General features: G+C 35.8%; 1 protein-coding gene across 1 annotated transcript; it reads left to right on the top strand.

Moving 5' to 3' along the window:
* Positions 1–25,400, top strand: Ccz1 (vacuolar fusion protein CCZ1). Its single transcript, XM_089255162.1, has 13 exons — positions 1–225; positions 2,720–2,817; positions 3,919–4,009; positions 15,556–15,678; positions 16,451–16,540; positions 16,995–17,137; positions 17,515–17,559; positions 18,474–18,620; positions 20,205–20,344; positions 22,321–22,432; positions 24,203–24,364; positions 24,515–24,645; positions 25,241–25,400. The coding sequence occupies exons 1-13, from the start codon at positions 151–153 to the stop codon at positions 25,294–25,296; spliced, it is 1,413 nt and encodes a 470-aa protein (XP_089111288.1). The 5' UTR covers positions 1–150; the 3' UTR covers positions 25,297–25,400.

A 25,400-nucleotide genomic window follows, 5' to 3' on the forward strand; every position in this document is an offset into this window, starting at 1 on the left:
TCGCCTCAGATAAACCTTGATGAGATATTCCGGTGATCACAGCTCGTCGCCGTGTTCATTTGAGCACACAAACTGCAAGATGTTGTTTTAAGGTTTAGTAGGTGATTTAAATCAAGAAATGCGTATGTAAATACGATTGTGAAGACAGTTATGGCTGTGAAAGCACCTATAGGGCTTGTTAACTTTTTCATCTTCAATGATACTCTTTGCGAAAATGAAGGAGAGGTAATTTGTTGTTGAGGATATACACAAACATTTTACAATGCAAAAGCATTTAGTACTTGAATTAAAAATAAATTACTGATCCGTCACTGTCAGCCAGTGCTTATTTTTTACATTAAAACGTGATTTCCGATGTTAAAATACTTGAAAATATTTTCTGAAATATGAATTGTGAGTAGGTCTGGTCATAGTCGCCCAGAAATGTTTTGTTTATAATTTCTCATGAATGTAACTCAGATGATAATCTGAAAAAAACTATAGTTAAATCAGATGTTATGGTAATCACAGCTGTTCATCACGTTCATCTGAACACAGTAACTACAACTAGTACTTAACTGCTCATGCACCACGTACACATTCCTCTTCAAAGTTTCTACAGAATCGGCACATGCCGGAATGTGTGTACTGAGTGTGTGTGACTTCTAACGTATTCACGTTTAATTGTGTTTGTTTCATGTTCATGCTGCCACCTGTCTTCCATTTTCTGAAGTAAAGATGCCAATGCGTGAATTTTCATGTTATGTCAGTATCGTGTTGTAGGTCTGCCTGTTCTCTGTGGAGAGACTTTTTCAAGTGGCTGAACACACTAACTGCAAGATGTTGTTTTAAGATTAGGTGCTTTAACTGTTTAACTGCTGACAAAATATTATGCTATTTACTCCTCAGTGCCACCTTTTTTCGCTCATGGGCATAGGTGACATGGTGCGTTTTAGAGAGAAGTAAGGGACATAGTTTGAAATTCATAAAAATGTTTAATATTATACTAAGGAAAAGTCACAAAATTCAAATGCAGAATGCAATACAAAAGAAATTAGTAATTAATAAATTTAGCAATTGTGTGATAGATCTTAAAATATGGTTACACACCAACACCATAAACTAACAGCACATTGCATTGATACAGAATAATCCAACTCGCTTTTCAAGACATTCATTCGGGGGGGGGGGGGAAATTCTAAATCATTGTCATACACACAATGAAAGATGAAAACACAGCATGGGAACAACAAAAAAAGTATGACAACTGTCCATGTACGGTCCCGTTCAATGCACACATGAGTTCCAAGGAAAGGAAAGATTGAGATATTTTTGCCGCCTCTGTAGCCTAGTGGTCTAGGGTGTTCACCCGGACAGTGAAAAGATGTGGGGTTGATTCCCCCGCAGGGGCAGTTGAATTTTCTCTCTCCAAAATATATCTTTGCATCAGCCAGCTGTTAAAAACCTTTGTATGGATAGCGGAGAGTGACGTCATTTTCACATATAAATATGCCTGTGACACTTAACACACAGACTCCACAAAGTATATATATATATATATGTATATACTCGTGGTAGTTAAGGGGTTAAGTCAAGAAATGTGTATCTAAATTTTTTCATGAAGACAGCTACGACTGTTAAAGCATCTATAGGGCTTGTTTTTTTTTCATATCTTTCGCAATACTCTTTGTGAAAATAAGAATATAATTTGTTGTTAAAGATATGCAAGTATTCTTGTATGATTTGAAACACTCATAGAAAAGCTGTATCACTCATGTCGACAGCTTTGATTTGATGATACACCTTATTTTATGTTGCCACAGGGCTGTAGCCAGTAGTTTATTTTCGAGCAGGATGACTACTTCTCTACATACCGACTTCGACCATATTGCTATATTGCAATTTACTGCCGTTAACGAATTGGTTTGAAAGTGAAGTTGCCATCTATCGGTTGTCATCTCGAGCTCATTAGGAAAAATATATTTTGTCATCTGTATTCTTTTCCCGGTTTGAACCTGGGACCTCATGGCAACCTTCATGGCGGTAGACACTAGCATCTTACCACCACGCCACTCGGCTGAGAAGAACTGGTATTCCGAAACCAAAGTGATGTAACAGTAGATTTAACTGCTATTCCACATATATAATTTTCTCACATTTTGTGGGGAGTGGAGGGAATGGTCCCCTGCTCTCGTTATGGTTTTATGTTGCAGACAGCTATGCTTTCCTATCATATCACTGATGTGCTCATATTTTAAATTTCATATCTAAGAATTCATATTTGCCCCCCCCCCCTCCTTCAAGCACATGCACAGTGTAGCAGTATCAATCAAGGTTATGATACTTTAATGATCATTCGATAACCAAAAAACTAGTGCAAACAATCATTCTCATCAAAAGCTGTCATTTAAGTAATCTATGGCGTAAACATATAATAAAACAACAGAAACAATGTTTACAGTCATATCATACGGTTCTCTCAATCAGGAATATACTTTGTTGACGGCACAGCAATTGTCAGCTATAGTTGGTTTTCTGCGGTTTTTGAACTTCCAGATGCGAATGCGAGTCAGTCAGAAAAAAATAGGGGGGGGGGGATGGAGATTCGCATAGCCAGGTCACAGTTGTCAGCAAGTGTCTGTTGGTGAAAATGGTTGATGACGTGAATAGTACAGATATTATGTTAATGTTTTTACCATTGCTGTGTTGTGTTAGTTTTCAGTTTCATTTTTCTTTTCAGGAAGAGAATAAGATCATGTTTTATTATCCAGAGACTGAAGATTTGAACACAAAAATCAAGAACGTTGGCCTGTGTGAAGCTCTTATCAAATTCACTCAGTATGTATCTCTAATCACTTTGTTTTTCATAGTTAAAGTTTGTTTATTTCTCAATCTGCCACAATCAGTGGCTCGGATTCATGAGTGCCGTGGGTGGTCAAACACTCACAGTATTCTGCATACACCTCTCTGAGAAACACCCAGAATTCATTTAGAAATAAAAATTTGCGATATAAAGGGCTTGGAGCCATTCACAGAGTGTAAGTCAGTTTTCTGAATGACTTTCGTATTGCACAAGTATCTCTTCATTGTTAAAAGTTTCAGTTGCCAAAGGATTCAAGTGGCTATCTTTATATTGCAACAGCAAATTGTGCCATGTATACTGACCATGGCCCCCACATCGTTGAGCAGGGGGCCCTAGGCTGGAATCTTAGCAGGCTTCCCAAACCAGACTTTTCACGGGCCCTTCTACAGTGAATTTATAGCATGGAAAAACAAAGAAATGACAGTAATTGTCCCGGGCACCAGGGCTGAAGCACTGTCAGACCTACCCTTGTGGGGGCCATGATACTGACCATGGCATAAAAAGAACCTTTAAAAGAGACAAATGCTACAGAAAATGTCCCTCTTAAATATGTGTGAGCATTTCTCTCACGATATTATTTATACCAAGAGGTATCGTGGTCGAGAGAACAACAATAGGTGATAATTTGCATCACCTATTGCTGTTGAGCATGTGTGGTGAGCATGAATTTTCTTGAAATAAATGATACAAATTTATTGCAAGTTCACTATACACTATGTGCAATGTGTGTAGACTTTCGAGAACACACACAGCTATTTCTGGCTCGCACTAACTCAGTAGAAATTCTTTAAAAAGGAGTGTTTTTATGATATGCATATGGGCAGTGTATTAGCACAATAGGGCACACTTATTTGAGCTAATGTGGACCAGATCTATCTTAGATAACCAAAAACTTGTGAAATAAGATGTGAAAATAAATCTCAATGCTTTTTTAAAATCAGTGTGTGAAAAGAAGCAGAGAGATAACACTAATTGTGGTTAACTTAGGTCATACTATAGTACCACAACGTCTCTTTAACCTTTTTAAAGATGAAAATACTGTATTTAATGTGATTAATTTTAATATATATTTATAGAACATTCAGTCCTAAATCATGTGAGTCTCTACATACACAGAAGACCAGGCAGATATTTTTTCAACCAGAAAAAGATTTTTGGATGGTGATGGTGAGTAATACAGTACATGCATGCTGCCAGTTATCTATGTGCACATGGTGTACATCAATGTTTCTCAACCGCCAGGCTACAGTCTGGTACATGGCATCACTTACGTGATAGAAAAAAATGGATAACAAATTTTACCAAAAAAGTGTAAGTTAATGAATCACATAAATAGTATGCGACTAATATAGCAATTAACTGTTTATTGATTATAGTCTCAATTTTAATTTACTGGGCCAAAATCTAAAACGGTTGGGAACCACTCACGCACATAACTAAAGTACCCCTGTTCTGAGCTTTCTTAAGCTGTAAATATTCATCGGAACATTTTTGACTTGAGTATCTTAATAAAGGGACAAAGAATTCCTGAAGTTGCTTTAAATACCAAAAAGTTCCACATTGCTTTTGGTACAGGAACACTGTATTTTTTGAAAGAGTTTCACAATCAAAGAATATTCCTGTTAGCTCAACATCAAACTATTTGTAGGGAAATGATAACACAGGTCTACAAAAAAAAAACTTTTTAAAAGCTTTTTGAAATTTTGATAACTGGTTTTTATATTATTTTCAATGCGGACTCCAAAAATGCAATCCATTTTTTCTATCACGTAAGGTTTTTTCACAAAACGATTTCATATTTTCAGGGAAATAACTCAAATCCAAATATTTTAGAATATTATTTTATCACCTCATAAATACATACTTCACATTTATATTCCAGCTCTGTCATTGTAGTGATAGGTCCTAAAATCACCCTAAAGTCAATAAAGTATGTTTGGCAATGATTCACTATATTTATTCCTAACACACAGTTTCTATGTGATTTGTATACTACTTATGCATTACCATCAAAATTTGATTTTCACTCTATCTCAGAAAGTAGAGCTAATTTGGCAAAACCAATGCCAGATTCAGAATCAGTGATCCAAAGTCATTCTAAAATCATTGAAGTAACTTAGGAAATGATTCACCATATTTTTTTTATAGTGCACAGTATCAATGTGTTTCGTATGCTTATGGTATAACTATTGCAGTTTAATTTTCATCTTTCTTCATAAAAGTAGAACCAGCATGACAAAATCAATGCCAGATTCAGAATCAGTGCCCCAAAATGATTGGAAATGATTTATTATATTTGTTCATAATGCATACATAGTTTCGATGTTGTTTATACTCTGCCTATGCATTGCTATTGAAATTTAATTTTCACTTCATCTCAAAAACTAGACATGATGAAATTTTTTAAAATTATTTTCCCAGTAATTAGAATCAAAAACTATAAAAAACACTAATTAGTTTTAAGAAAGCGTTTTCATCGCAGACCTGTGTAATGGAAATGATTCTGCTTTTGTTAGCGATGTTCAGGTACATTTGGCTGCACGTTTTCAAAATATTAGTATGTGCACTATGATTTCCATAGAAAACACCCCATACACGTGAATGTTGAAACTTAAAGAAAAACAAAAAAATTTTTACCCTAATATTTTTATCATCTTTTCATTAAGGCATTCTAAAAGTTTCATATCTTTCTGATGAATAGTAATGTCTGTAGACAGTTCAGAAATAGGGAACAATGTGCTTGGAAATGATTTACTATATTTGTTCATAATGCATACATAGTTTCGATGTTGTTCATTCACTGCCTATGCATTACTATTGAAATTTAATTTTCACTTTATCTCGAAAATTATTTGTATTTTTTTAACCTGTAGGTTAAAAAAATTATTATACTAAGGGGGGTTCTTAAACTTTATTATTATTTGCCAAATTGTTCATTCAACAGTTAAAAGATCTTATAACAATATACTCTATGACAGGATTCACTTTATCATGTGGAAATTATAGCTCTGAGATGAAATAGGAAAGTGGTAATCACCTGTTGATAGTGTGTTCACCTGAATGAGCATCATTACATGTCCTTTGAAGTTGGTTTGCAACTAGAGTGAGTGGCATATTTACAGGGGTGCTTATATACATTCATTGCCATAAAAATTTGCGCACCCAGAAGAAGTCGTCAAAATGAAACAAAATTTTACACATGTAAGTACTACATTAATATAAGTAAGTGATTAGAAAATCCAAGAAAAGGATCATTTATTGCAGAAAAAAGTACAGATGAACAGAAGTTTTAGTACTATGTTGGACCCCCTCTAGCACGATGCGATACAAGCAGGCATTGAGGCATACAAGTTCTGTATGATGTCCTGAGACATCTCATTCCACAGTTGCTGTAAATGCGTCTCTAGGTCGACCAACCTCATAGGGTGTCCAACTTGCCGTCCCAAATGATCCCAGATATGCTCGATTGGTGACAAATCTGGGGATAGAGCAGGCCAGGGAAGGGTGGTAATGTGGCGGAGGCAGTCTTGTGACATCCTTGCTGTGTGTGGCCTAGCATTGTCTTGTTGAAAAATGGCTCCTGGGAGCCCTGCCATGAGTGGCAACACATGTGGCTGAAGGATGTTATAGACGTACCGCTGGGCTGTCATTGTGCCATGGATCAATATTAGGGGTGACCGTGCATCGTAAGCAATGGCACCCCATACCATGACACCAGCTGTGGGAGCGGTGTGTCGCTGTAAAGCGAAGGTAGGATTGAAGCGTTCACCACGGGGCCTCCACACACGAACACGATTGTCATCACTGCTCAAGTTGAATCTCGATTCGTCGCTGAAGACGACCTGGTTCCATTCCGTTGCAGTCCAATCCCGTCGTGCTCGACACCACTTCAAACGGAGGCGTTGGTGGGTGGGTGTCATTGGCAGCACACGTAATGGGCGCCGCGATACCAGATGTCTTTCAGCCAGGCGCCTTGCGATGGTTCGGGAAGACACAGGGGCCCGTAGTGAAGCTGCTGCCTGTGTCTGGATAGCGGCCAATGAGGCAGTTGGCATAACGCGTGCGTTTCGGATGATGTGACGGTCTTCTCGACGACTGGTCTGTCGAGGGCGTCCTGAACCTGGTCGCCGTGTAAATGACGTCTCTTTTGTCCACTGGTCCCAACACCTCCTCACAGTAAAATCAGAACGGCCTAGTTGACGGGGCTACTCCCCGAGCTGACCACCCAGCTTCCATCATCCTGATGATTCTTCCCCTATCAAACTCTGACAACTGCTCATATGGTCTTCGACGGCGGCGTAACGGCATGTCTACCTCAGCATTTCGTTTGCAAATGATTAAATACACTCCAGCAAGCTCTGCTTACCTGTTTTATACTCCAAGGAGAATGAAGTTCAACACCCTCTAGTGGCATTACGCAATACGCAATCACGCTGCATTTCTAATCATTTGCATATCTGCCCGACATGTACCTTCAGGCCAACTTTCGTTTCGATCCCACAATTATTTCTTGGTGCGCAAATTTTTATGGCAATGAGTATATATATATATATATAGTGGGCTATAGACCAGGATGGCAAGTTCAGAAGGGCTGTAAATTTGGGGAATGAGTGGCCAAAAGAATTAGTGGATTGGCAGAAGGGCAGCGAAATTTGTATGACTTTAAATAAATCTGCCTCTGCCGAGACAGTAAGGGACTAAGTCAGTGAGTGCCCTAGTCCCTTATGAGTGACCCAAAGTCCTGGTCCCTTTAAGAGTGACCTAGTTTGTAAGCATGTGAGCGAGCAAAAGAGTGACCTACAGAGTGAGGGACCAAGTCAGTGGACTGACCTAGAGCATGCACAAGCACCTCTTCTTAATGCATGCAAGCATGTGAATGATCAAAAGAGGGAGCTAGGGCATGTGTAAATGTTCTAAAGAGTGAGAAAGATGAAGAGGAAAAAATCTCAAAAATGATCGCACAATAAGATTCATCCATAAATTTCCAACTAATTCAAAAATAGTTGCACATCTCGAAAGAAATTAAATAATCTTGTAAATAAAAGGTCGATCAGAAACATGGGTATCCAGCAAGCGTATGAGAGACTGCTCATTTGATTCTAGGGAGTGTGAATGAGTAAGAGTAACTTAGGGAGTGTGTGAGCATGGGAGTGGCCAAAAGCGTGACTTAGGGACACAGGGGTACTTGCAGGAGTTGGGAGGGTGTAAGTGGGTTATAGCACAGGGTGGCGAATTTGAGAAAAGAATAGCTAAAAAAATTAGACTATAACGGGAGAAGTGCGGCAAAACCATAAATGTGCTTCTCACTAGAGTATTGCCATCAGGGTTATAAAAAACCTAGCCCGGGTGGATTTTTCTACTCTGGCAAATTTCTACCCGGGGTTTTTTGGACAAAATGGGGAAAATTGAATTTCCTATTTCCTCAACCTCAAAACATGTAATTTAAACACGTATGTACATCCTTTATGTGTACATCTTACATTATGCCTAAATATATATTTTTTGGTGCACGTTAAACTATGTATTTGATTAATAAAATTGACCATACAACAAGGGAATAATTGCTCACACACAAACACACCCACTTCTGCGTAATTGTATCTAAACCTTGAGTTGTATGCATAACTGCAGCAATTTGTGGAAAAATAAATGAATTTGGATTATGAAAATTCTGCGAAATGCAGGATGATGGCTGAATTTCTTTTTCTGCAACTTTTTCAAATCCCGCTGAAAATGTATCCAGAAGTGTCCTGATCCGTCAAAAATAAAACCTTTAGCTTTTAAGTTGAACCATAAAGTTTTTTTTTAAAATCAAACTCAAACTTTTAGGAGCTAAAGTCACATGCTTTTTCTTGAATTCATCACTGTTGAAGAATATGTTTGTTTCATTAAATTAAATTCTGAAGCATTTTTAAAAGAGCAGTAATAATTAAAAAATGGTCTGGTTAAGAGGAAGAGATAGCAGTCATTCTAAGGATTTATTACTCTGGAGGTGTTTTCCACTTGTCCAAATTAGCCATTTTTGGGAACTTAAAACTACAGAATAACTTGAATTATCATTAAATACAAATGTCAATAACATTATTGTATATTAATATCACTTTATATAAGACAACCTGCCATGTATAGCAACAGACCTACAGAATGCCTTCATCTGGCTGATGATTTTGGCCAATATTCGGGGTTGGGCTTATATTATGAGCATCTTGAAAAATCAAGCTAGGGCTTATTTTCTGGTTAGGTCTTAGTTTTGGAGAAAACTATACTTTTTGTTCTGTTTCACTTGAAGGTGTTCATTACCAATGTTCAATTCAAGAATCCCACAAAGTTATTTTCTTTTTGTTATGACATAATGCAGGGCTCGGCACGGGTCACTTTTTTCACTAAAAGTCACTTTTTTAGAAACTGGTCACTTTTATTACGTATTTTCAGGCCCAGGTCACTTTTTCCACTTTTTTAGCAAAAAAACCTCGGTCTCGCGCGCTTTTCTGCTGTCAGTGTTTTTCTTTTCTTTTCTTCAAGGAGGAACTTTACCTGTTCAATATCGCTAATTTTCTCCCTCCCTTCATTGAACTACGATCGAAGGCATCTTATCTTCCCGGGAGCATACCGTGTGACGTCAGTATAACTTGATTTCAAGGCGCTTGGAAAAAGAAAGCTCCTTGGTTAAAGAATCGTCATTTTATGGAAAAGCCGGTCGGAAAAAAAACTAGCATAAAAGGCGTACTTACAACAAAGAATTTTTTCCCCCCTATACTACCATTCTTTCTTATTTCCCCACGTGCTCACTCGTTCTTTCATTTTCATCTTATTTTAAAATTGATCCTTTATTTTATTTGTTTTAAAAAATTTTAGTCCTAAGGGCCGAATTCCTTTCTTGGAGCATCGAGCAAGTTACATTTGTTGTTTGTTCTATTGTTAATTTTTTAAAATGTTATTTGAAATGACGATTAGAGAGCCCGTGCAGAAGCTAACTTACGCGCAGCGCGTATTAAAGACGCGTATTATGAATACGTATTAAGCGTATTAATACGCTTTGGAGAATACTCTTGTAGCTGGCCAAGGTTAAAGAAGCTCGCATGTATTTTGAATTTACTTACAATAAAAAAAAATCATCCGATTGAAAATCGCGATCTATCGACAAATAAAATTCGTACTATTTTTCTAACTGGATTTAAATCTCAGCAAGAAACAGTACCCCCAAATTTGATCGAAAGGAGAACTATTTATGAAAAGATCACAGAATCCTGCAATTCAACATTTAGTTTAACACAAGGGTTTCCAAATCAGATGAAAATTGGTCATCAGGCTGATAAAAACTCAGTTAACGTGCATGCGAGCCGTAAATAGAGGCGGATTTAACGATGGGCACACCGAGCGCGCCTTTGGCCCCTACTTCATATTTTTTCCCTAATTTAAAGGGCCTAATATTAATTTTTTTTATGCCCGGGCCGTAACTTAATTTAGAGCATCTTCACGATACTGATTGTTAACTTAATATTGTTGGATTGTTTTCCTTTTTTTTGCTCTCCATGCACGTGCGGGAACCGGTTGTTCCGACGCTGCATGCAAATCGGCGGGGCGTACCCTCACGGGAGCACGGATATATAGACTGGTTTTTTCTCTATAGGTGAGATATCTATTTTTTCCGCATGGATGTATGTCGGGATTCGATTTGTTTCTCCCTTTTGATTGCCGGCCGTATTTTTGATGAACGAAAATGATCTTGTTTTTTGTTTTTGCAACTTTTATGGAAAAAGAGTTCAAAATGAACTTCTGATCATTGTTTTTCTTCAGCTCAGTCGGTACGCTCTGCCCCCCAAGAAATATCGACATCTTGCGTGCCATTCTTGATGTGTAAAAAAATCTTATTTTTAGACCTCGGAAGTTATTAAAACGTTTGTCTCGAGTCTGTTATGACCGCAATAGGAGAGGGCGGGGGTCTGGTTCCACGGGTGTTGAACGAGGAAAGGTGCCGAGTTTACTCATTTTCTGTTAAAAAGAGTGGATACCGGCCCCGAGCGATAGTAAATTTTCGTTCGTACTTGCGACCCGGATTGCTACATACCGTGATCAGATCCAAAAGCGGGGGGGGGGGGCAATGCCTTGGACGGCGTTTTTGATGGAATGGTATATTTTAGAAAAGGCAATAAAAATTTCTTTGCAAAATTATCGAACTTCACAGTCAAGGGGCAGTAAAATTACGTTTCCCCTCCATAAAAAACAATTGTATTACGGCCATGGTAAATCGGGTGTCCCGGATGGGGGCGAATTCACTATTTTTGTTCGTTGAAAGTTACGGGAGGAGTCAGCGCTAACGTGGCGACTTGTTTTCGCGCTAAAATAAGTAGCCCTGACAGCAACATCCATAAACTCTGTATCAACCGCATTTATAAACCCCGTATGTTATTGATTCGATTTTTGTGTTCATTTCATCCTAATTTTCCGTATTTCCCGATATATTTCTATCGATTTTCGCATATTAGGTTAATTCATATTATAAATTATATATTTTTTTGTAATTTTTTGTGTGCCCTTTGTCAGCCATCTTGAATTGACTACCGCAAAACGGCGATTCCTTGGCTCGAAAAAAAGTCGCTACGTTGGTGCTTACAAGGTTCATGGGAAATTTACCGGGGAAGGCCGCTGAGTCTTTTTTTCTGTTAAAAATTACGGGGGGGGGGGGAAGGCCAAAATTATACTGTTTCCAGGGGTAGGAACACCGCGCCAAAATTAACATCTTGCGCCATCCTGCTCCAATAGTGTTTTCGTATTTTTCTGCGCCAAATAGCTAATTTTGCTTCGTATGTCCAGAATTTCTTAAAGGACGCCAAAAATTTTTTGTTCCTGCTTACCGTGAAACGATTCTTTCTAAGAGCGTGTTTTATATATATTCCACTGTACGCCTTATTTAAACTATCGGCCTTTCCATCGTGAAACCCCGATAATATCCGTGATTGTGCAACTGAAGATAGTTTGCAATGGTCTTTCAGCTTTAAAGTGCGCCGCTGTGGTGGTCGAGTGGTCATAATGACGGACCCGCGTCGGGTTCGAGCCCCATCGTCACCACAGTGATGGTCGGCTGAAGTTGGTTTTCTGTGGTTCCCAACTTCAAGGCGCAAATGCGAGCCGATCTCCCCGTTAAAAAGTCTCGGCACAGAGAGCGACAGTCCTACAAACAGTATAAATATTCAGTCATTACACTACACTCACTTCACTTCTGAGATATAGATGGCAGCACTAAAAAATCATACACAACACTAAATACGCACTCAGACTGTTAGGTACACACACAGTTACACTTCCGGCACAACTCACTAGGTAGTAAATCACCCATACATGGTGGTAGACCTGAGTTGTGCTCGGTTTGAAAGAAAGAAAAAAAAAAAGTGTTCGTCAATTACTGTACCTTTTATACTCGAGGACCCGTTAGTCAAACAGATTTGAGAGTACTAAATATTACTACTTCTTAACCGTACATGAATCTCGTATATATTCGTCTGCGGAATTCCCAACGAATCGGTACACACCGGAATGTGTGTTATGAGTGTACGTGTTGCTCTTAAAGTATTTATGTTGTCAGAGGTGTGCTTGATTCGTATTCTTACTGGTGTTGCGATCTGTCTTCCTTATTTTATGGTAAATGCTTGAATTTTCATGTTATGTAAATATTATGTTGTAAGTCTACACTACACTCACTTCACTTCTGAGATATAGATGGCAGCACTAAAAAATCATACACAACACTAAATACGCACTCAGACTGTTAGGTACATATACTTACACTTCCGGCACAACTCACTAGGTAGTAAATTGCCCATGGCGATAGACCTGAGTTGTGCTCGGCTTCAAAAAAAAAAAAAAAAGCTTTAAAGTGCAAATGCGAGTCAGTTGCCGTTTAAAAAAAAAGTCGCCACTGGAAGCAGCAGAAATTACTGTAGTCGATCGTCATTGCGTCAAATCCAGATGTTTCGTGAAAAAAATTTCCATTCCGGAAGTAAAAAGTGTGTTTTCGCCGAATTACGAATGTTAATTTAGAAACTTTGCCGAATAACGACTGTCAGATCGCTAATCTCGCCAAATAATGCGTACTTAATCGCCAAACGTCGTGTTGATTCTTCCGAAATTCTCCCCCATTTTGCAACAATTTCTTTCCGAGTATAAAAAACTTATAGAAAATTTTTTGCTCATTTGAAGTGCTGCTGTTCAAGACAGCAAATAGTGCCCTCAGTAAGCAAAAATCATCTTAAATAGACTGGTGTGAAAAATTTTATGACAGCCTCTCTTTCAAACAAGGTGTCAAAAGCCTGAAACACCAAAAACAAAAAACAAGCTGATTAAAAGATTTTTGATAACAAAAGACAGTGCAGTTTTATTTTGAAAAGGGATGAGTGTTAACGAAAATATTCTTGTTAATTTCCCTGCTCCAAATCCTATATTTTGCTGCTCCAAAACTGATCCGAATCCTATATTTTGCTGTTCCAAATCCTGAATTTGCTGCTCCGAAACTGCTCAGAATCCTGAATTTTGCTGCTTCAAAGCTGCTCCGAAATGGACTTTGTCACTTCCCACCCCTGTGTTTCTGGGTAAAGGAGTAAATGTGTTTTTTTTTTTTTTTTTTTTTTTTGCAGGGGTGTATGTTGTGTGTAAAAAAAGGGAAAATATATATTTTTACAAATTTCAAAACTGGTTTATTTTTTCCCTCACCCAAGGACAGTATTATTTTGGTGCCCCCGCCTGTAAAATAGTACTCGCCACTTTTCCCAGTCTAGCCATAGGTGGAAATACTTTAAGGTCTTAGGGGTGTGGCACGATGACAATTGATATACATCATATATATGTATACATCAGTAGGCTCTGCCATTGACGCTGGGGGGAGGGTGGATTGCCCCTCCCTCAACATATAATAATCAAAATAATTAAGTTAATTTAATAATTTGAATACTTTATTCAATTTAATAATTTAAATATTTTATTCAATTTAATAATTTAAATATTTTATTCAATTTAATAATTTAAATATTTTATTCAATTTAATAATTTAAATATTTTATTCAATTTAATAATTTAAATATTTTATTCAATTTAATAATTTAAATAATTTATAATTCAGTAATTTAAGTAATTTTTTAATTTAATAATTTAAAATGTTAAAAATTTAATTTTATGGTTTTTAATCATTAAGTAAATTTCTTAAAATTTGTTGGAACATATTATACAAACCTAGGTATGTAAATCAAATTTGTACTAGTTAAAAAAAGTTTGAGTACATTTTGTATACTGTCATTCATAGCATGAATGAAAAATCCACTGGAATGTAGATAGGACAAATTCTCTCATCAAATTTTGTGTTATTTCATTTTTTTCCCTTCTTTGAATGGGAAAAATTTTTCCCGCTTTGAAGTTTATCCTGCTTAAATTGATTTTAAGATGGGTTGTGGAAAGCAACATGGGGGAAGGCATTGCTGCTGTTACTTAAAAAGGATGTAATGTAGTTATTCTCTCACACATAGTTGTTGATAAATTTGATAAGTTATTCAAAACTTTTCTGGTTAGCAGAATGCGTTTGAGTTTGATTTAATTATTTCTATCTATTATGTAAAAAAAGCAATTTCAGTGAGTTCTATTGAAATGCAAAGTTAAAACTAAATTCAATTTCAATTCATTCAATTTGGTAATAAAAATTCATTGTCCATTTGGTCTCTCTCTAAAAATATTTTGGTCACTATTTGGTCACTTTTAAACATTTCGGTTACTATTTGGTCACTTTTTCAAACATTTTGGTCACTATTTTCACTAATTTTGAGGCCATGATCCGTGCTGACCCCTGCATAATGTTATTTTTGCCTCTGGATATTTCAGTTATGAAAGTCTCATGTACCTGTATAAAAAGAAAGTAATGCAAACATGTAAATATTTTTTGAATGAAAATTAAGTTTACATACATTGGATTACTTCTTCACAGAAGCTTCAATTTATTTATTCAAGGGTTTGTTTGTGTGTGTAAAATCATTGTGTAATAAGTAATAATAATAAGTAAGCAATAATTTCTTTGGATATGTTTATCACCTATTATATATTAGGTATAATACATATATTACATATCTAAGTTCATGGTTACATTTTCTGTTTGTGGTTTCTTGTAACATTTTAATATGTGAATCTCGTACCTAAATGCTAATATAAAAAAAGGTAGTCAGAAGAATTATATATATAGAAGTGTGTGATTCCAAGAAATTATTTATCACATTTTTTTGCTCCCAAAAAACCTTTTGAAAATTCTTCAAAATATACGTATTCTAAACACTGCACTATGCAGCAATTTTTGGAATACATAAACCAACCTTAAAATAAAATTTTAACCTGAAAGCAACACACTTTCTTTGAAAACAAACAATTTTCCCCAAAAAAACCAATTTTCCCCAACACCTGGGTGAAGCCTAAAAACCCTGGTTTTTTACCTTACCTACCTGGGTTTTTAGCCTAAAAACCCAGCTTGAGAAGGGGGGGGGGGGTAAGAATGGGTATCTATGCGAGGAGCAAATTTGACAACCTTGATTACCAGGTATTGCTGCATATTGGAAAAAATATGTTGTATGATTTCAAAGAGGAAAAAAAAATTCGTTATTACTGAACATGTTAATTTCAGTATTTTATAATTTTTTATTTATTTTTATTATAGTAATCATAGTTTTCTATATATTATTCCACAGACACTTAGTGTACCATCACAGCAAAGAACCCGTGATGGCCAAGTTTACATTGAGCACTGTTCAGATGAGATCCAGGATTCTGTTTATCGATCTATCCTGCAAACGTCATATCAAATGTTTTGTGTAAGTTCAGATTCTATCATTCCTTATAAATAATAATTTAATACACATTTTGTATATTGAATTATTTTTTAATGCATTATATAAGCAAGCACTAAGTGTTCATGATGCTTGAATATGCCTATAGTATTTTTAAATAACATAGTTTGTTGACAGAGAGAATTTTCTACACTATAGATGGAAATTTCAGTATTAACGTCCTCCACTCTCAGGCACAGTTAATTTGACAGGTGCATCACAAACAAATTTGAACTTGAAATTTTTGCCAATTTTTATACTTTTATTATTCCTATGTGCAATATTATATTTATTCAGCTGCGGCTGAATGAAGCCTTTTTCTGAATAAATAGTAACTATAATTTGGAATTACATAAAAATGAAATTTTCTGTGTATAGTTATTAAATTTGTGTCTAAAGACACACAGAAAAAAAAAAAAAATCAGAAATCATTTCAGTATACCAACAATCAAAGGGGTCACTAAGTTGCTCAAAAGTGTGGGGGAAAAATCCTCAGAATTTAAATTAATTTTTCTATCCAAATTAGAAGTTTTTGTACCTGATCCCTCAACTTTTGTATTATGCCTGAGGATTAACAAGGATTTAATTATTTTAACATTATTTTTTTCTTGTTTACTGTGTTTCCTCTTTTTTCTCTTTCACTATGTATATCCACATTCTCATGTATAGGTCTCGGCCAACATTATTGTATAAATCGGAGGAGTTTGTAGTGGACAAATTTGAAAAAATGAATACTGCATACATGATTTTTTTTCAGCTGATGGAAGGGACATTCGGAAGAGTATTCAAGCATTCAGCCAAAGACTATTCAGTTTTGAAGAGCCACATCAATGAATTTTTCAGCTCAGTATGTAATTCACACTTTTATAGCAGTGAAAAATGTATGTAGCAGTTCTTGACAAATCACTGCAGTGAGACTGAAAAATTGACAGTTTCCTACATTTATTTACGCATCATTACTAAATTGAAGTCTGAGGGCAGCACACAAAATTTATTTAAATATTTTTATGTTGGCGCATCTACTAGTGTAGAAAGACGTCATTAATCTAGTAAAAGTAAAAACAAAACCATTGGTTTTGACTATTTTTCTCGATATGAATATGCTTGTCTCTTAAAAAAAATTAACTGTTACTTAAATTTGGTTGTGATTTGTCAAGCTCTGTGACCCTTTCAGTCTGTTTTCTAAAAGAAAACCTTTTGGCTTGTATTCCAAGTTTTAATGTACAACTTTTGTCATATTGATGCTTGTTTTGTCTTGAATACTAATGCTATAAAGATACCTTCATTTTATTTCATTACAGTATCTTATAAAAATAACTGATGCTAGGAAGATAAGTGACGGTGATCTCCTCGATGTCTTTGAGGGAATACATTTCTTGCCACTAGAAAAAGGTCCTTTCTTGAAGATTCAATTATTTATAAATAACATGGAAGAAAAATTCAGGTATTAGAATCATTCGTCTTTCATTGAAATGAATATGCACTCAAATACATGAAACATTAAATATTTGCATCAAACTGTTTGCCGTTCCTACTCATAAGCTATTTGAGAGGTTTCTTAAAACTCTGTTAAATGTTACTCGCAATAACCCCATGTGAAAGCACCAAAATCAGCTGTCTAATACAGTTGTAGGCTGCATGAATTCTTTTTATTTTAAAGCATTTTTTTATTCAGATGTTTGTAAAAACAGGATTCAGAAATATTAATTTTGCAAGTCTTACCTTTTGTGATGTATTGTGAAAATACCTATCTTCACATATGTGTTTTTTTTTAATGTTAATTTGCAGTACATAAAATAAACTATTTTGTTTATATTACAGCTGCATAAATTTTACTGTATTCCTGTACAGCAATCAATTGGTTTGGTGAGTAAAATTTGCTGGTTCAAAAATTTTTCTGATGGCAACTTGTGCCCATAATTGCAAATGCATGTTTTTCTAAACAGTGTATGAGAATTAGATTTTTGGATTGTTGTTTTGATTATTAAATATTCATATGTCTATGCCTATATCTGATTATTCAAAGGTGTATTCAGGGAGGGGCATGGGAACTTGAAATGTACAAAAATGATTGATATTCAGAGTGGTCAGAAAGATCTTTCCTGGTTTGAAGGGCTATGCAAGAGGCCGTGATGATGTAAAATTAAGGAAGTAATTTTTTTAGCATGTGTTGCAGGTATCTGAAATTCTGCCATTTCAAAATGCAGTAGTTACAGTTATGGGTACAAAATTTTGGAAAAATGCAATGGCAACACCAAACTTTTATTGCAGAATTGGAACAAGCACTACGACAAACAATCAAGAGGGTGGGAATTTTCTTCTCCAAGTCCAGATGAGTTTGCATAAAACCTTGAAAAGGTCATGCAATAAAGGGCAGAAGACCAAAGGGTTTTAATAACAAGATCTCTACTTTGCTCGCATCTGCCATGAAGTTCTCGCCAAAACACTAGAAACGAAGCCTGATAGGTTTTTCATGGTGTTTGTTCCAATTCTGTTATAAAATTTGGGTGTTGCCTGCAATGAATTAATACTAATATTTTCCACATGAAAGGGATTTTTTATATCAATTATGATATAAAATAAATATTATAAATGATTATAAATAAATAAACTGAAATAACTGAATGTTTTCATCTGTTCAGTTAAACATGATGGCCATTTTGATGTTATTAATTGGGGGAAAATTCTCCCCACTAACATGTATGAGAAATTTATTATCACTGAATGAAGTTTATTTTTTTGAATTTAATTCATATTTTATTTATAAAAATAATTTCTAGGAGTGGACTCGATCAAGATGACACAAAAATACTGTATCATTACTTAGCAGTTGATGCTATCCCATCTTACATTGATTCAGAGTTGAAGGGTGGAATTCATTCTCCTACTCGCTGTAGCTCATTAGGATCTGGTACACATTTTGGAAGGTGAGATAGATAATATCAATAATATTTATTGTGATACTTTTTTTTAAATATGTGTCAGTGGTACATAACTGGCCATCAAAGATAAACTCAAGAAAATATCTTGCTACCAAATGGCTGATGATTTGAGATGCTTGAAAGCCATCATGAAGTTCGTAATATAAATGAAATCATAACTATTGTCATCAAGTACTACTTCCCTTGAATATATGTACGCTATAAGAAATGAAGAAAAAATGTTATTTAAACATCTTGCATGATCAACTCCAATAATACAGAAGAAACTTCTTAGACAAACAAGTTATCAATGGCTTGATGCTGGGCTCAATTCCAACATGGTGGGAGGGGAGGGAGTTATTTTTAGACTGTTTACCACTCAGGCTCTATTGACAATCTCCAATTTTAGCCATTGCTCTGGTTAAGGAGCTGGGCAGTGTCAGGAGGGAGGGGGGGGGAGGCCTGATAGAGCAAGAATTAAGAGTTTCCGCGTGACTGGGATCAACAATTTTTGTTTAATGGGTGAATAATATATTTATTAAAATTTTAGGGCCCTTAAATTATGTGACCCTGAGCAAATGCTCCACTTGCCTACGCGGAAATCTGGGTCCTGACTTGAGGTATAGCAATGCTTATTTTGCCTAAGAATGAATATTCTTAACATTGAGAATAGTCAAACTAATAAGGGGGGTAGAACCGCTATAGGCAGTGGTACGAGTTCTAAATTTGCATTTGGCATCACAACCTATTTATGCTAGAAAACATCTGATAGACCATTCTATGTACTTTTGACATGCAATTCTGGGATAGTTATCGACTGTCTAAATCCACTATTGATTCTTTGACCCATAAAAAATACCAGACACGCTTGATAAGAAATGTGCTCATTAACTAAATGACCTTGCTCAATGCCCATTACGGTTGAAGAAAAGTTTTGTACCTTCTGTACCCGCTCATCAATTCTTCTCAAAAGAGTGATCATAGTCCAGAGTTTGAAAAATTTCTTTCAATGTGAATTTTTTTTTGGTGTTCTTTTTTCACTTACTGGTAGTAGGCCTATATAATACAGTATTTTAAATAAATATCTATCTGTTAGATGAACATGACAAGGGTCAAAGATTTCAGATAAAAATAGCAAAAGTAATCAAGAAAAACAGTGAAACCTTGATATATAATGACACACTGCAGATAAAAAAAATCATTGTAATGGGATTATTGTTATACTGAGAGGCAACAGTTTAATATTAAAGTATAGACATTTCTATGCAAAACTTGAAAAAATATTATTCTATAGATATATCGTTATATCAAGTATTATTGTAGCAAGGTTTCATTGTATTCTGATCAAGACTGCACCAGGAATGACTAGAATAATTTCATGCAGTGTTATTTATCTTTTGATTAAATTAAAAAAAAATCGTTTGTATAATCCATTTATTAGAGATTTTGATATCAATCTTTATATTCATTTAGTGTACCCACCCTCCTCCAATAAATAAAATTTTCACACGCAGTGTTGTATGTTTTAGGTGAACATTAATATTTATTAACTTTTGTAAAATAATTTCTGTTTATCATTTCTATTTTAAGATTCATGACTGGTCCAAAATCTGCTGATGATATTGCGAGTATAAAAAATATTCCAAAGGTATACTTGAACGGTGGTTCCAAAGCTTATTACCTGGTTACATATCGTGCCTTGAATGCTACTGTGTGTATGCTTATTAACGGTAAGATGACCTTAATTCTGCAAGAAAGCATTAAACTGTAAAACTTTAGAGCATGAGTAACATTCATCGTTTTTTGTTTTTTTTAAAGAATGCAGTTATAAATATTTTGCTCTCTGAAGAAGTTTAGAAGTGCATTCTGTTATAATCATGACTGATCTCAAAAGATCATTCAATGCAGTCCACAAATTTCATGTGTATGTAAAAGTTTTTGTTTTTATTGTTTTATTCTCATATATAAATATATATTCATTTGAGCAAAGAAAAGAAAAAATGAGATAAGTTGAAAGGTTTCCTCTTTTGCTTCAATTATTTTTTTAACACCTGTTTCAACCAACTCTGAATAGATTTCAGATAGGTAGCTTACTTACTAACAGAAACAGCGACCCAGTCCATATTCCGAAGAAATTCCAACTGATATAGGTCATCACCTGGGTGTACAAATAGGAAGCTAAGGTGCATACAGGAATATTTTTCATTGTCATTCACTTCATTTCTGCAATTAAGGATTATATTACAGAAAAAATGTTAATCATGTCTGGTTAGTTGTTTTGGAGTGAGATAATCAAGATTTACATATTATTCACTGAATAGCCAAAAAACTGGTAAACCTGCCTAATATCGTGTAGCGCCCCCGGGAGCACGCAGAAGTGCCGCAACATGACGTGGCATGGACTCGACTAATGTCTGAAGTAATGCTGGAGGTAATTGACACCATGAATCCTGCAGGGCTGTCCATAAATCCGTAGGAGTAAGAGGGGGTGGAGATCTCTTCTGAACAGCACGTTGCAAGGCATTCCAGATATGTTCAATAATGTTCATGTCTGGGGATTTAGGTGGCCAGCGGAAGTGTCTAAAGTCAGAAGAGTGTTCCTGGAGCCACTTTGTAGCAATTCTAGACGTGTGAGGTGTCGCATTGTCCTGCTGAAATTGTCTAAGTCCGTCGGAATGCACAATGGACATGAATGGGTGCAGGTGATCAGACAGGATGCTTACGTACCTGTCAGAGTCGTATCTAGACGTATCAGGGGTCCCATATCATGCCAACTCCCCCCTCCTATACCATCACAGAGCCTCCACCAGCTTGAACAGTCCCCTGTTGACATGTAGGGTCCATGGATTCATGAGGTTGTGTCCATACCCGTACACGTCCATCAGCTCGAAGCAATTGGAACCGAGACTCGTCAGACCAGGCAACGTGTTTCCAGTTCTCAACAGTCCAATGTCTGTGTTGTCGGGCCCAGGTGAGGCGTAAAGCTTTGTGTCGTGCAGTCATCAAGGGTACACGAGTGGGCCTTCGGCTTCGAAATCCCATATCGATGATGTTTCGTTGAATGGTTCGCACGCTGACACTTGTTGATGGCCCAGCATTGAAATCTGCAGCAATTTGCGGAAGGGTTGCACATCTGTCACGTTTAATGATTCTCGTCAGTCATCGTTGGTCCCGTTCTTGCATGATCTTTTTCTGGCTGCAGCGATGTCGTAGATTTAATTTTTTATCGGATTCCCGATATTCACAGTACACTCGTGAAATGGTCGTACGTGAAAATCCAAATTTCATCGCTACCTCGGAGATGCTATGTCCCATCTCTCGTGCGCCGACTATAACACCACGTTCAAACTCACTTAAATCTCGATAACCTGCCATTGTAGCAGCAGTAACTGATCTAACAACTATGCCAGGCACTTGTTGTGTTATATAGGCGTTGCCGACCGCAGCGCCGTACTCTGATTGGTTCCATATCTCTTTATTTGCATACGCATGCTTGTACCAGTTTTTTTGGCTCTTCAGTTTATATGGAGATGCATCTGGTTTAGATTATAATAAGTTTATATTGAAGATTATAAACTTACAAAAGAAGATTTCAGTGACTAATAGTAATTTTATGTCTTTGAAAAGATTTATTAAAAAAAATAAGAGAAAAATATATGGCAGCCGTGTCAAAACTAATTTTTAAAATTTTTAAATTGAATTTCAGATGACTGCAGTTTAGAATTTGAATTTTTCAAAGCTCTTGATGATGAAATTGGCTCAAAGCTATCCTCATTGGCCTCAGAGATAGGAGAACAGTATACTAAGATGACATCATTGTAAGCTTCTTTTTTTGTTTTTTTATATTTTGGATTGACATGAATTTTATTAGCGTTTTTTTTGCAAACCATCATATCACAATTTTAAGTCACTTGAAAATTGAAAATCACGAAACCATTTGTAGCTTTCTATTCAACTGTATTTTACAAGGTTTCAAACTCTAATTTGAATATATCGATCATTCTGGATGAATTAGACATTTTGAAATAGAGCACAGTATTTGGATCTAATATCTTTGTTTGATGAGTCTCCAATGCTCTATCTCTCAGCTCAATGACCATAGAGCAATGGTTCTCAAACTTTTTCCACTTGCAACTCCCTTGTTACTGTCATCATTTATCAATGGCTCCTCAGAATATTCTAGACAAGAATGATTTCAAATCACAGAATGGGCACACATCAATTCACCAACTCTTTGCAATGCTCCTGGTAGTGGTTGGCAATGCCCCCAGAACAGTGTTTCTCAACCGTCGGGCCCTGGTATCATTCATACTGGGCCGCGAGTGATTAACCGTTTCATTTTTCCTCATTCATTTTCTTTTGGTCGCGTGTTTGACCAGGCCTTCGACTCACAAAATGGAATGAAACCGGGCTGCAGGCTTGAAAAGGTTGAGAACCACTGCCCTAGAAGCCATGATGCACACTTTGAGAACCATTGTCATAGAGCAATTGTAGCCCAGACGTTCCTAGTTTTGATGCCAAGTTGATAAACCCAATGCAATGTGATTAAATATACTGTAGAAAAAAATGTTCTGAATTGCTGTATAAAAAAGACAGGAAAAAATTATTACTACTAAATCATTCAATTTAAAATTTTTTTTAAGTTTTTCTAAAAAAAAGTGTTAATTTCATCACTTCATTTGTATCTCCCTTTATAGACAATAGCAAAGTTTGGTATCAATTCCATGTACATTTTTATAGTAAAAAGTGCGAGAGAGATGGCCAGTTCATCAAACAAAAAATGAAAGTGGAGAATTCGAGAAATTTTAATCTTATATGGAAGGTTGAGAGAGATAGAGGACTTCTTTTTTATCCTTATAAAAAAAAGGTTGATTGGGGACTTGATAGTACTTGCATGTACTACAAGGAAAATTTTCAAATCTTCAAATTCATGTTAAATGATTTTGATCTATAAGAATGCAGAATGCAGTAAGATTTTTCCTGAGGAATATTGAAGAATAGATGGCGTACATAAGTTCAAACTTCAGTATTCTGTTTTCCTTCATTCAGTCCTTGCAGAAAAGGATGAAGCTTATTGCTGCTATCAATAAAGTCAGTGAAGTTCTTCAGGTGTGCTAGGGAAGGAGGGGAGGGCAGTCAATTTGATATTATTTAATTAGAAAAAATAATTGGAAAAAAGGACTCTCATTGCCTGTAGAGAATTTTTTATGTATTCACAAGAAAGTCTGAAAGTTTTGAAATTGAAGAGGAATTAATTATGAGTAGGTCAGGTTTTTTCTCCTAAATATCCCCAATAACACCTGTTGATGTTGAGAGAAATTCACCTTAATAAATGGGCCCCACATCATAGAGCAGGGGCCCCTATTCTGGGATCTTTGCCCGGGCCTCCAAGCCAGAATTTTCATGGGCTTTTCTATAGTGAGTTTATAGCAAGGAAAAAAAGAGAAGGTTATTGTCTTAGGGTTTTCGAATGGTTAGCACAGCAACACATCAGGGTGACACACTTTAAACACAATCAAAAATTTTCTTGAATTCTGGGTAGGGCATTTTTTATTTTATTTTAAGATAGTCCTAATTTTTTTTTTCAGACCTGTTTCAGAGCTTCAAACTAAGTACATGTTCATGTATTTCAATCATATGAATCTTGCTCAAAAGACTACAGTGCATACTGGTATGATCAGAAACGGACATTCCACTCTTCCTCCTGATATTATGAAGCTGCTGACAGATTTCAATGGGGATTTGTCCAAGTGAGCATCAGAATATATTTCACTGATATTTTCAAACTTTATTTTTTTTTTTGTAACAGGTCCCCCAATCCTCATCATATATAATTACTTTTATCTACATACAAAGAACAACGTTCTCTGATTTCAGATAATTTCTATTTTATTCATCAGATCTGGTAGCAAGCATGGCGAGATTATCGGTAAAACATTAAGTGACTGCTGGGTGATAGGAAAACTGTCTGGTCAGAGAGAGTTCTATGTAGTTCTGAATCAGAAAAATGCCAACATAGTTGATGTTAATGGTATGCTTTTTTTTTGTGTTTCCCACTTTTAAATGAATTCATTCTTCTACTTTTTTTTACTTTGAATGCCAAAATGGTAATAACATTGAGGATTTAGCTGAACATTGAAATAATTTTAAATGTTAAAATGTTATGTATGAAGTTTCCATAGCTGTCAATTTGTTAATATTGCAATAAGTATATTTTGTCAATGGGGGGGGGGGGGGTTTGTCTGAATTCATTACTTGTGCAGTCGTATCCCAACTTATGTCAGGAATTCATTCCAAGATGCAACTCGAGGTAAATTTCTTCACTGATATTGCCCCTCCCTCCTTGGGAGAAAAAGGGAGGTAAACATGCAGATTTTCTTTATTTGTTCTTATCTGTATGTCTTTATGATGTTATATTATTTCCAAGGAGTACTTCCATTTCAAGAATGTGGTATCAAAAGCCTTCAAGACGTTCTCAAAGCGTGTCTCGCTAAAAAAAGAAAAAAGTTTTTTAGAATGAGAGATATGGCGTAAATGCAAGTTAACATAAATCAAAGTATTACTGTAGTCTAAGTTGCACATTTTGACCCTTTACACTAAGATAATTTTTACGTCTTGTATTACAGAAGAGATGAAGAGAATGAGCGCTACACATTTCCAAAATATCTTCATGTTGGACTGATGTTTGTGAATACCTCAATGACATTGAATGTTTGTATATAATACTTTAATGTTTCATGTACATAACCGATATAGAATATTTAATTAAAATAGATTACAAAATTA

Source organism: Pholcus phalangioides, unplaced genomic scaffold, assembly GCF_987345545.1.
Source record: "Pholcus phalangioides strain wild (caught in Gottingen) unplaced genomic scaffold, Ppha-v1.0 ptg000042l_1, whole genome shotgun sequence".
NCBI lineage: Eukaryota > Metazoa > Arthropoda > Arachnida > Araneae > Pholcidae > Pholcus > Pholcus phalangioides.

What these genes read in the sequence shown, in the direction of transcription:
- Ccz1 (XM_089255162.1), top strand. Translation starts at nt 151, where the DNA reads ATGGCTGTGAAAGCACCTATAGGGCTTGTTAACTTTTTCATCTTCAAT. An exon ending in TACAGCAATCAATTGGTTTG is followed by an intron (nt 17,560 to 18,473) that starts GTGAGTAAAATT and finishes AATAATTTCTAG; the next exon opens with GAGTGGACTCGATCAAGATG. An exon ending in TATACTAAGATGACATCATT is followed by an intron (nt 22,433 to 24,202) that starts GTAAGCTTCTTT and finishes TTTTTTTTTCAG; the next exon opens with ACCTGTTTCAGAGCTTCAAA.